Source organism: Corvus cornix, chromosome 1A, assembly GCF_000738735.6.
Source record: "Corvus cornix cornix isolate S_Up_H32 chromosome 1A, ASM73873v5, whole genome shotgun sequence".
Classification (NCBI taxonomy): Eukaryota; Metazoa; Chordata; class Aves; order Passeriformes; family Corvidae; genus Corvus; species Corvus cornix.
Genome location: NC_047057.1, coordinates 73,677,747 through 73,690,711, shown reverse-complemented (window position 1 = coordinate 73,690,711; position 12,965 = coordinate 73,677,747). Strand labels below are relative to the sequence as shown.

At 48.9% G+C, this 12,965-nt stretch overlaps 1 protein-coding gene across 6 annotated transcripts in view; it reads right to left on the bottom strand.

Moving 5' to 3' along the window:
• Positions 1–12,965, bottom strand: part of WASHC1 (WASH complex subunit 1) — a 41,839-nt gene that overhangs the window by 1,302 nt on the left and 27,572 nt on the right. For all 6 annotated transcript variants that reach the window (XM_010404070.4, XM_039570209.1, XM_039570211.1 and 3 more), the window contains 8 exons: positions 9,948–10,059; positions 9,091–9,237; positions 4,439–4,575; positions 3,380–3,515; positions 2,108–2,312; positions 1,464–1,628; positions 1,085–1,243; positions 426–494 (listed from right to left, as the gene is read on the bottom strand). In XM_010404070.4, the coding sequence (XP_010402372.1) occupies positions 426–494; positions 1,085–1,243; positions 1,464–1,628; positions 2,108–2,312; positions 3,380–3,515; positions 4,439–4,575; positions 9,091–9,237; positions 9,948–10,059 (1,130 nt within the window). The remainder of the gene's footprint in view (positions 1–425; positions 495–1,084; positions 1,244–1,463; positions 1,629–2,107; positions 2,313–3,379; positions 3,516–4,438; positions 4,576–9,090; positions 9,238–9,947; positions 10,060–12,965) is intronic.

Genomic DNA, 12,965 nt, shown 5'->3' with positions numbered 1-12,965 from the left:
CCAAGGTCTCATTTAACTACAGCTCCCCCTGAGCAAGTCCCTGCTGTCCTCTGCCCAGCACTGAGGTGTGACCGTGGCTCTAAATGCCCCAGGAACCTGCCACAGCCTCAGGGCATCTCAAGTGCCCAGATGGGCCTAAGCTGCCCAAGCACTGGATTCAAAAAGACACTGCTGTCCCTTCTTCACAGGTAGCTTTCAGAGTCCATCCTCTGAAACACACAAACCCCCCCAGTGCTTCCAGCTGGATTTGAGGTGGAGATTCCTCTGCTCATTCTCTATGAAGACACTCCCAGCCACACTGGGGTACACTGCCCTGGAAGCTCTCTGTTCCTGTTTCCAAGGCTGTGACTGACACAGCTGGGGTGCCAGGAAGTGCTCTCCCTCTTTCCTAGGGGGAAGGAGCAGCCCTTTCTACAGGACAGTACCTTTGCGCCTCAGCACCAGCTTGTTGAAGAGGTCTGACATCAAATCTCCACCTTGTCCCGTAGCTCTCACTGAAACAGAGCAGAACAAGTCAGTGAAAAAGGATTAGTCTGAGCCAAACATTATGGAAAAAGCATTCCCCTGCAATACTGCCTTGAGATTGAAGAAAAAACTCCAAACCTCGAATTTTGTATGACACCCCAAAACTATAGTCCAGTTTCAGGTCAGGAAAACACTAGGCACAGCAGGATTAATGGCATCTTCTGGGGAAATCCAAGAGTGGAATTCATTGAGGGGCTGTGCATTTGCAGTCTCGTTCTGCCAAAGCAGCTCAACAAGCCACTCCCCAGCTTCCTCAACCAAGGTGCTTAAATTGGTTCAGCTCTGTTCCACTTGGCCCCCAGGGTTTCATTTGTGTGCCTGGTCCTGTGCATCACATGTGAAACTTCTCCACAAGCCCTGAGACAGATGCCCTTCTGGCCAGTGGGGTTTAGCAAGTTCACAGAGCTCTGGCTGAGTGGTGAACACCTGAGACCTACATCAGCCTGTGAGCAGAAATGCTTTGTGAGTTCACTGTGCTCCTGACTAGCCCACCTGCCCCCAGACCCACACCTCTGCAGCCTGAGCATGGAAAAGCAGTTCTGCCAAAGAGCCTCAGCACCTTGTTCTTGTTCCTTCTGCTTCTTTTTCTCCAGCTTCCTCTCCTTGACACTGCGAAGGTTGGCCTTCCCAATGCCCCCAGCTTGGCGGATGGACTCCAGGAGACTAGCACGCCCAGTAGAGGGGTTCACCACCTCCTTCGGGGCTCCTTGGACCAGAGCTGCAGGGACAGGAAGGACAGGCAGCAGACATGGGTCAGTGCATCAGCTACAGGCCCAGCCAGATTCCCACGGGAAGGGCTACTCCAATACCTTGACAGCATCTCTTCCCACTGCAGCTTCCCCCCTCCGTTGGAAGGCTGGGAAGGCACAGGGGGTTCCCCAAGGACACAGGCTGAAGGCAAGGAGGCTGGTGCAGCTGTGGAGGAGCCCAGCCCTTACCTGCAGGCACTGTGTTGCTGCTCTCCTCGCTCGCTGTCTGGGCCGGTTCCGAGGGTGCTGTGGGCTGGGGCAGGGGCGGCGGAGGAGGCACCGGAGTTGGCATAACAGGAGGTGGTGGGGGAGGCGGAGGGGGAGGAGGTGGCAACAGCTCAGCATCTTGAAGATCTGAAAGATGAAAGAAGTTGCATCTGAAGAGTCCCATCGAGAGCTTCAGCTCAGACATTCGAAAACCTCAGCAGCAACAGATCAGAGTCCTCAGCACCTGCAGTGGAGCACTCCCACCCCACGCACCATCTCTTAACAGCAGGCAGGGCCAAGGCAGAGTCTGAGATTCCCCTACTCTCCCTCCCCAGCTGCATCCCACTCGCACAAGGGCATCCCACTGGGCTGACAGGAGCCCAGTCCTTGCACACTGTTCTCCCTCCTCCATGCAGAGAGGGGGAGAGAGGTAAAGGGACTGTAGTCAGGCCAGAACTTGAGCAGGGTGCAGCTTTCACTCAGGCCTAAGCCAGAAGTGCAACATCTGTCATCCATCTAACATCCATCTTAAAATTTCTACCAAGGGACTTTCTGCCTCATCTCCACTTTCTAGCAATCCCCGCCTTCCTCTTTCATAGGGTCCTGGGATCAGGGATTGAAAATACCTGGTTGCAAAGGCTCCACCGACTCTGTGTTGAAAGTAGGCAGCTCTGGAATAGCACTGCTGGGGGCAGAGGGTGCAATGCCGGGGCCCAGGTCAGCGCTGTACATGAGATCTGCAGCAATGCCAGGCAGGTCTGGCAGGTAGGAGGGCACATCAATCTCAGGGACCTGGCCCAGATCTGGCACATAGAAGTAATTTTCAGCAACCTAAAGAAACCCAAACCAACAAGATAAGGCAGTGACTATGTGCTTGCTGCAAACAGGGGAATTGCAGGGAACAGTCTGGGCAGCAGTCAGAGCTGGGCTGGTGTACCTGGGTACATCAGCTACTCCTACATCTCTATGTTCAGAGGCTACATCCTGCAGACCAGGCTTGGGAAAGGCAGACTGCAGGAGGAGGAATCTTCTTAGTAGCAAGTGAACTCTGAAGGGTTCATGCACTAACTGCTGCACCCCACATAAACCAGTCCCTTCTCCAGAAGAGGATAGTGTCTGAACCATTTCTGAGATTAAAATGCAGGAGAAGCATAACCTAGTAGTTACAGGCACTTGCTTTTGTGTTTAACACGCAGGCAACGCAGTAGCGATGGCACACTGTGAATAAAGGCTTCGTTCACTATATACATTATATTCTTCAGTCCAACATGATGAGCAAATGATTCCCAGGCTCCTTTCCCCAGTCCTAAATGACACTCCAGCAAAGCTGGTACATCCCAGGTACAGCCTCTAGAAGGTGATCAGTCACATGTTGGGGCAACTGGGTTGGGGCACTGCCTGCCCCATGTGTGCACCAAGCACAGCCCTTTGCTCAGTCTGGCTAGTCCTTCTGTTTGCACCAGCAGGCACCCCTTCCCAGCAGGAATGATGGGGATCACACTTCACCCCAGGGACCTTCTGGCAGTGGCACCTCACACTCAGACTCCTCATGAGGCTCAGGAGTTGGCACAACAGAGCTGATCAAGTGATGGATCCTCCAAACTCCCCTACAGCCCTAAGGTCAAGCAGCAAGGTGAGTAAATATCCCATTACTCTCCTTTCACCACTCAACAAAGGCTTGAGCAGAGAGAAACACCTGCCAAGTTTGAGGCTTTTGTCTCACCCATCAAGCTCACACCAGGACCTCAAGCACAAAACCAGGCACGATCCTTTGGATAATTGAGGTACTCTGCAGCCCCCTAAGGGGCTATTCTCCTACCTGCTCACCGTCCTATTGAAGCCCTCTCTTTTCAGAGAGCTGAGCACAACCCTCTGAAGTGTAAGCAGCTGCATCTCACCTGTCGGTCCAGCTGTCCCCTTTTGGTGATGGAGAGAGGTGCATCAAAGAGCTTCTCTTCTGTCTCTGTTTCCAGAGCCACATGGGTCTTGGTCACTGCTCCAGCCAGAGGATCCAGGAACACATACTTCTTGTACCTAAAGGCAGAGAACAAGTATTTTAGTGATGCTGCCTTGAGATCCAAGGCCAGAAGAAACAGTGTACACAAGAAGGCCTTGGAGGCAGAGACCTGACTTATAAAGACCAACATGTTGGGCCTTCCAGGTTCCTTCTTTTAGGTCCATTTTACCACCTTTCCCCTCTGCAACCAGGAGGTAACCAGCTCCCCACCCTGCCAGTGCAGCCTCCAGACTCATTCTAAAGCAAAGCCCCACTGCAGTAGAACCATGACCAAGCTCTCCTCTTTCCACCACCAGGCCTGAAACCATCCTACAGCCCACAGCAGGACACGGGTGACTTGACACTCAAGATCCAGGATGACAGACAAAAAGGAGAAATGATCCATGGCTCAGGAGCAGAAAGAGACGGTCCAGCAGCTGAAAGCTCAAGGGCTTAAAGTAACTCTTCAATAAGAGCAGAATGAAGAACCATGAGGCAAAGCCCAGTGGGAAAGGAAACTGCAATGAGGGAGGTGGTGGAGACATTAAAGCAGCAAAACCAGTAAAGTAATGCTGTGAGGAATTGTCAGGAGAAGAAGCAGTACCTAGGTTGGCACAGAGGCCAAAGAAGGGCAGGAGTGACACCACATCTCAAGGCTGGAGAGAAATTACAGAGGAACAATAGGAAGAACTAAGCAAAAGGAAGTGCAAAATTGGGTTGAATGCAGGTGAGTAGAGGATCAGGTGTGGACAAAATAACTGCTTCCCCCCAAGGGAAAGAGCAGGGAAAGCAAGGTTCCCAGCTGGAAGGCAGCGGAGAGGTACCAAACCCTGTCCCATCAGGAGCCTGATAAGTAACATCCCCAGGAAAGCGAGCAGTTACTGCTACCCCTGGGGAAGGGAAAGCTCTGCTGAGGACAAGCAGGGGCAGGTGAGCAGCGCAGCACTGCTCCAGCTCTCACAGGTTCTCGGTGGTATTGAAGAGTAGCAGGGAGCTGAGGGAGCTGATGTTCCTGGGAAGGCTGCCAAGGCCTTCTTCTGCTTCATCCTCCTGGTGAATTTTGGTGCTCACGCACACAGGGAAATACTTGAGCTTTTCCTGCAAGAAGACAGATAAAAGGTGGTAAGACACTAGAACTACAGTTGCTGAGGCAGCTCTCCCCAGCAACCACAACCCACACTGCTGGATGCACTGTATGGTCTGGGAACCCTACTGCTCCCTCTCTACTTCTCCTTGAGCTAGGAAGCACGTGGAGAACATTGCAACCCCACACTCGTGAGAAATCTCAGCAGTTCAGACTCCTGGCAAGTGCTTTTGGTGCCGTGGATGGGTCATGTTGAACAGGGGTTACTGTGGCAAGGATCCACCAGAATAAAACCACCACTCCAGCTCTGAAGTCAGAGGCAGGGATCAAGCACCACAGCCTAAAAGGTTTTTGTTACAGTGTCTCCAATTACAACACATTTTCATGCAGGCGGAGTTCCCCACACATCTCTATTACCTCCCCTCCATTGCCTTCACTTGATGTTTTAAGAGCTGTGATCCCAGTGGTGGGGTATGCAGGGAAGGCAAAGGAGAAAGAGGTTAGGAAAGAACAGAGTGCCTGCACTAGGCAAGAGATCAGGCAGAAAGGAGTGCGCAGGGTGGAGCGTGTGCCAGATGGTTTTGCAAAGCCTGAGGGATTTGCAGGAGTTTTCAACTCTAATGAACTGAAATCTTCTCTCTCTCGGTTCTAGAACTTCATGTGTAATATACAGAGCTCCCTTTCGAAAAGGACTTATTACATCTGAACTGCCTGACTTTTACAGAGCACAGGAATTGCCATCCCTCATCAGACCAGTGTTTCAGCTGGCGTGACAGTGCCCACTGCCACATGCTCTGGGATATGAAGCTCAATGCCCACAGCACTCTGCTCTAGAAGGATGAAAGGCATTAGTTCCTGAACAGAGACAGTTTGGGATGATGCCTCAGACCCCTCTGTAGACCCCTCCTCAGCCCCTTCACAACTCTTTACTATTCTTTCTTCACAACTAGGGCAAGTAGCAGCTACAAGGCAGGAAGTGTTCATACCAGGAGAAACCCAGAGCATTTTGTCAGGTTAAATAAGTGGCCACACCTGTGGTTTTCTTCTGCCACCAGAAAATGACCATTCCAAATACTGTCCACAGCTTCCTACTGCCTCACTACTTCCAGCATCCCTGCACCACCCCATTCTCTGAGTCCCTCTTCCCTCCTTGTATTTGTATGGGGGAAATGGAGACCACTGGTGGTTCAGTTTTAAGACCACATCTCAGTGACACAAGCAGTTCCTGTTGATTGAAATTTCAGTCTTGAATCTGGTAGCCAGAAATCCAAGGAAATGGCTTAGTCACAGCTCAGTTAATCCACTAAGAGTTTATATAATGCTCTGAGACTAAAAAATGCTATAAGAAAGGACCTGGAAGGTTTTGATTTAATTCAGGTTCCAACTTGTGAAAAATACACTGAAATTAACACCTTCTATTTTTTTATAGAAGCAAATAGGCAAAAAGATATAAATTGTTATTTAGAGATTGTAGAAGCAGACACTCAAAAATAAAAGTTCTTTTGATCATTAATATTCATTTCCCAATGTTTAATTTTTTTAGGCATGAGGGAGTATTGGCTTTTTTTGCTAGAACTGTTCAGACACACTTAGCCCTCAAGTCATATATATATATTTTTAATTGTCTCTTTGTAGATTTCAGTTAGCACTGGAAGATTGTGCATCACTTTAAGGGTGTAGTGAGAAAGCAACCATTACCTACACTTACTTACAAGCCTCATCTAAGGTAGTTATAAAAGCACTAAGCATGAGTATTCTGAAACATGAAATATAATCCTTTAAATTTAAATGCCATCAAAGTGCTAATCTTATTTGAATATCTAGATCTGTTCTGAAATTTGGAACAACTACATGCTGTCAAAAATACCCTGCAACTGTGAATTCCAGAAGTTAAGGTGCTGTTTAAAAATTAGTTTTCGTATAGGAACATTAGGTTCTTATGCCAAAGTTTGGCAACCTTGACATACTGAAATCATGGGGCGGGGGGGTGTGCTTGAATGCTCAAACACCCCAGCCTGGGGTCTGGCACCTGGCAGGATCACACCCCCAAGGACACTGCATTTTCAGGTGCTTTTCTTCCTAAGAACCTACAGTTAAAAATATATAAAGTCATTCTGGTTCTTCAGTTTAATTAAACACACACTATTACAAAGGGAATTGGTGTGATGCACCAGAAATCCCACTCCCCCCACACCAAAGGAGTGCTGAGGCCAGCTGGGAAAGCACTTCAAGATGAGCAAGTGACAAAAACCTGGTTTAGCCTCCACATGCCTATGGTGGGCTCTGGGAGAGGCAGAATTCACAAGGACATGCCAAGCCTAGCAAGGTTACTCCAGCAGTGGATGGTATCTTTTGCTTGGACTTCTTCCAAAGCCCGGGCAGACCATGTCTCCCACCCTGTTTTCCAGTCTCCTGAGTGGCATGTGCAGCACCCAGACACAGCTCCCACTACAAAAGCAGTACCCAGCGCCTGGGAAGCCCCACAGGGCTGCAGCCAGCTCCCTGCTGAACCCTGCCTTGCTCCCACCACTGCAGTGTGCAAAGCAACTGGCTTTCCAGTCTTACCACAAGCACTGTGTTTCTTACCCTTACCAACCTAAACAGCATCCTCTAAACAGCTGAGTTTTCACTTGCTTGGGGTGGAGGGGGCAAGAAGAAATTCCAAGGGGAAAGCATTTTAAAATAAACTGCAGAACAACAGACATTTCCAACTCAGCTGCTTATCCCCCAGAGCAAAAACCCTAAAGGCTGAGCACAGGCTGCCACCACTTCCCCTCAAACTGACCTGAGCAGAGTTTGCTCTCCTGATGAGGTGGTGTGTGCACGTGTGCAAGTGCAGTTTAGTAAAGGCCATTGCAACTGCTCCCAGCAAAGAGGCTCTCGTTAGAAGTGAAAACAGGCAGTGAGTCTCTGATGAAAGCCCTGAATAATTGAGGAGGGCATAAATGCAAACATTAGACTTCTCCCTGTCACGTTTCATTACTGCAAGGCACATCAGGCTCTGGCTCAGCTATGGCCGAGAAGGGCCTGTCCCCCTGGAAAGTGGTTGGAGCTTGGCCACACTGAGCCCCACTCAGCACATCAGTCCCTCCATCCTTCACCAGCTGACAGCAGCATTCCCCCACCCCTCAGAGGAGCTGCAGGAGCTCATGTGTGTGATCTTGGCAAGAGTGACAACTGCTGCATGAGGCAGACTCAGCAAAGCCAGAGAAAGACCAACAGTCCCAAAGGAGGATCAAAAGATGGGTTGCAAGAGGGGAGCAAACATCCCCCAGGGCCTGAAACAAAGTCCCTGTGATGATGGCAGCTTTAGTCACAAAGGGCAGAACATGGCAGTGGGAGAGAGACTGACTGGGACTGGAAGAGGTGGCATCCCAGGCAGACGGCTGTGGGGAATGGCATGCGGTGCTTACTGGAGCCAGCAGGCCAGTTGAACAGGCACACCATTTGTTCTTTGTGGGACACTCCTTTTTAACAGCTGATGTTCTTCTCAATCCCTTCCCTGTGCAAGGGGCTGTACTTTGGCACCAGCCCTTCAGGGGGGGAACCCATCTCCCTGTTCATTCCCTGCCTGCCTGTGCTCCCCCCACACTCCAGTGCAATGGGGCCACCAGCCAGACAGCAGCACTTGCTGGCCTCTCTGCCAGACACCAGCAGGTCCCATGAAGCTCTGCCTGTGCTATTGGCAGGACTGGAAGGAAGCAGGAACCCTGCTCAAGTTTGCCAGCTGTCCATTGGGCCAGCAATCCTGCTTCCTTGGCCTGGTTGAAATATTCATAACTACCTCGCTGTGTGAGGTCTGAACTCCATTAACACTCAGGAAAATTTAGCATGATAAATTATTCAGTGGCAGCTTTATTTTTGGCCAAGTCACACAAGGATGAAGAAGGAAGTCTCCTTAGGAGAAAGGAAAGCAGGGAAGTTGTCAAGTTGATCCTTAACCTGCTAGGAACAGCACATCTGCTACTCCTGACACACACATACACTGCAACTTTTAAACTTCAAGCATGGCAACTCTTCCTCCTCTCCTTCCAACCCAGGGACAATGCCTAAGTGCAATGATTTCCTGAGGCAGAAAAATGCTCTAATGAAAGACTCCTTTTTCTCCTGACACACTCACAAGGCTTCTTACCTTTCCCCTCTCACCAGAACTTACATCAGAGCCTTCAGAAACTATTTCTGAAACAACTAAGAGCCTGATCCCAGCTGCCTCACTATGCACAGCCAAGCCTTAAGATCAGGCAGCATCACCCACCAACACTGCTGCAGGAAACAGAAGCATTTCAGGAAATGGAACTGCTCCAGAGACCTGGCAGTTGACAGCCACCTAGACAGGCTCTTGTACTGACATGGCCCTCTCCAACTGGCATCTCCATAAGCTCCCCAGCCTGACCTCACACCCTCCCCACTGACAGACCAAAGGAAAATATATTCTACTCCCAGCCTATGTCCCAAAGCCCTGGCCCACTTTGTCAAAGAGATTAACAGCCTCTTTGCTTGTCCTTCCCAAGGTCTGTTCTCCTCCTTACCTGCAAAGCTCTTTCATCCAGCATTCGGTGTTTGCTCTGAATCTTGTGTCTTGGCCATTTCTGTTTAGCTGGGTCTTCTGCACCAGCAAAAATTGAACTGTACTCCTGCAGCCGTTCAGGGGCTGGGTACTTGGCACTGGAAAATACCTATGGAGAAACAAGGAGGGACTGAAAAATCCCAACAACTAGGCAATCCTACAATACAGAAACACATGGAGTGGAGTAAACATGCAATCTGTGCTGCCAGTGGGAATGGACAGCCTTGGAGTCGACAGGCTCCTAAGGGCTATGTGCACAGACCCAAACACACATGGGCTGCCACTTCTGAATCTGGAACTGCCAGAGCTTTTCTTTCTCTCTCTCCAAAAGTACTAGGAGATGACTGGCAAAAAGGCTTCCACTGGCAGGAAAGGAGTTGGAAAGGCTATAAAATGGAGCAAGAATGGGGAAAGAAGGATTTTCACCAGTTTTACACGGCTCTATGGGATTAAGATACACTAAGGGGAGTCTCTCTAACAGCAGCTTTCATTCAAATAACCAAAGTGTCTATGAGCCTGAAGTGTGAGAGCGTTAGGCTTAGCTCAGCACAGGCCTTCTCTCTTTCTCAGGAAGCAGCTGGGACAGAAGCCTATAAAGGCTACATAAAGCCTGGAGCTGTGTGGCTCATGGGTCTAAAATTCATCAGTTAGCCAAGTCAGGAACGGGATTCTCATCACAATCCTGCTCAGCAGCAAGTCATGGAGAGGTGAGTGGGCAGCAGCTGCAGCAGCTGAGCACATTTTCTTCTCCAGAGCTTACATCAGGAGTAAAGAAAGAAGAAAGAAAAGAGGCCATGCAGCCTTCATTGAAGTCACTACCTTAATAGCCTTCTTGCTGCCCTTTATCTTCTCAATCTTCACCTGGGCGAGTGTGACTCTCTCCCCAATTGCCTGGAGCTGTGCCCGGCTGGCCTCCACCCGCTGAGAGATTCTAGGAGGCAAGAACATTTCTTAAGCTGAAGAATCCAGAACAAGTTGGGGTTTTTTTGCAACAGCCAATGCCCAGCCCCTCAGAGAAGGATGTGAATCTCAGGGGATTGGGTTGTTTCACAGAGCAAAACAGTGCTGGCTGAGACGTGCTTGTATCCATCCTATTGAGAGCTTTAGGTACTCCAGCATAAAGTAGGATTAGTCCATGACTCACAGCATGATGTTCCTGTGGCTGTTTGAGGCACAGAAAGATAGAGAACTGGCAACAGAAACAGTGTTGATAACACAGGGATGTTTTGGTTATTGCTGAGCAGAGCTTAGACAGAGTCAAGGCCTTTTCTGCCTCTCACCCCACCACAAGGAGTTGGGAGGGGACACAGCCAGGACACCTGATCCCAACTGACCCAAGGGATATTCCAGACCATATGGCATCATGCTTAGCATACAAACTAGGGAGAGTGTCGGCTGGGGTCCACTGCTCGGGGACTGGACAGGCTTCATCTGGTTGGTGGTGAGCAATTGTTTTTACTTGCATCACTTGTCTTTCTTGCGTTTTATTTCTCTTTTCTGTTATTTTCATTTACATTACATGATTGTTTTATTTTATTTCAATTATTTAACCGTTCTTATCTCAATCCATGAATTTTCTCACTTTTACCCTTCCAGTTCTCCTCCCCCCCACCCTGCAGGGAGTAGGGTGAGCAAGGGGCTGTGTGGTGCTTGGTTGCCAGCTGGGGATAAACTATGCCAAGAGATCAGCATCAGAATGCTTTGGGACTGAGGTGAAAAGCACTCCGTGGCAGCAGGGGAGAGCAGTCAGTGGTTAAGTAGCTCTGCATTCACATTGTCAACATATTCCTTTCCCACCTGGCAGCCAGGGACACAACTGAAACTGCCTCCATGCTGTGCACAGGGGCTGCCGTGCTGCTGGAACTGTCTCACAGGTCCAACCAGAGCTTAGGAGGAATGCTGGGAGCAGGCATCAGCTACAGGTAACGACGGGGTCACCTTCTCAGGAGAGCCCTCCTTCCCCATGCATAACTGGCAGGTTCTCCCCAGCTTCAAGGTCAAAAGCTGAAAAGTCTTCTGAATTTTCACCCCTCCAGTGAAGCCAGGGAAGAATATTTTTATAGCTACATAACCCATTAGGAGAGAGAGCACCCCACTTCAGCACTGTTTTGTAGCAATGAGTTCCATCAGACCATTCTGTGCCTGTAAAAATCAATCTCAAGTACTGTCTTTAAGTTTCACCAGGAGTCTCTCTTTGCTTTTGAGGAGAGAGCTCTCATGCTCTTTTTCTGCTCTGTCTCTCTAATTCCCTTCAGTAACAAATTTGAGATCAGCAGTGATCCATGATTCCCAATTTCAAACTGTACCAAATCCATCTTTTCCTGTATTTTCACTTTGGGCAGCACAATCCCTATTATAGTATAGAAGTATAAAGCCCCCCCTCAATGTAGGTAGTGAAAAACAGTAAGTACAAGCAGCCTATTCTCCTTGTACCATTCTGAAAAAAACCACCCCACTTTCTCTAAACAGTGTCAAGTATTTCTGTTTGTTTACAGCCATGCTCTCCTCTTCCTCGAGGCATGAAAAATCCTTCCTGATGCATATGGCATGATAGCACACAGCCTGTTTCTACCTTATTCTGTTTGGAGTGGGAGATGAGCAAAATTGAACCTCATGAGATTCTCCCTCTCAGAATTATTCTCCATTTCCCCATCCTTTTATTTTAAACACAGTCTAACAGCTTGTATTTTGTACCAACACTGAGTACAAATCTGTTCATGATTTCCTTCCCACACCCTCCTTCTGCCTCAGTGGAGTAAGTCCACATCACTTACACACTTGATAAGTTCTCAGAGTAGTTTCTGTTGTTCCTTTCAGTGCGCATTCCCTGGCACCTGTCTGCAGCAAATTCCATGTGTCATAGGGCTGTCCCATTGCCTTTTGTTCAAGTGTGAGATGCCTCTGAAGGACCTAAATCTTCCCTAACTGCTCTCACCAGCAAATTTTCCCACCTCACAGTTCACCTCTTTTCTAGAAGTTTCATAATTGTATTGATTGACTCTATTTCCAGTACTGCTCCTAGGGGCATCTGACTATTTTTATTTCCCTTCAAAGCTGAAAAAACCTAGCTATTTATTTCTGCTTTGCTGCTCTCCCTCAAATCAATGATGCAATTTTCTTTCTCACCTGTGAGTAGACCTCTCTCCTAGAAGAACTTCACAAAGCTTTCCTGAAGCTCCAAATAAAAGCAAGGTATCAACTGCCTTTTAGCCAGTACCCTGCTGACTTCCAGACACAGTTTTCAGGATCTGACAAGGCACATATTTCTCTCCCAGAAGGAAGTGCTAAGCAAATAGTTATGCAAGCTCAGGCCTAGAAACCAGTAAGTGTTCTCCTCCCTTTCACTCCATGAATGTGAGTGGGTCCAGTGAGGCAGTCAAACACTTCCCTCATTCCCCTTCCTGCCCCACATTACGCCCAGTGCTTCACCAGGTACCAATCTCTTCCTCTCTCTTCCCTCACTCAAAGAAAAAGAAAAAAAAAAGGCAGAAGACATCCATCCCCACTGCCCACCAAATATAATCAGTAACAGGAGACAGTACCAGGCAGACAGCCCACTCCCAGCACAAGCTGGGGAAGCTGTCCAGTGCCAGCTCAGGTGTTTCAAACCATGACAGATCTTCTCTGAGGCACTATACTTTCTCCTGTGATCTCGTGCTCTAGGATTTGACAGCCCAAATCCCATTGACCTTAGGAGATCTGCCAAAAACCTTCACCTGAGGTGGTACAGTGGAGGCCCACAACACAGAAGGAATACATATCAGTCTACAGAATTAATTTATTTGTTGCTGAACAAGATAACTTTGAGGAAAAAAAAAAAAGAAACCGCCTCAATCC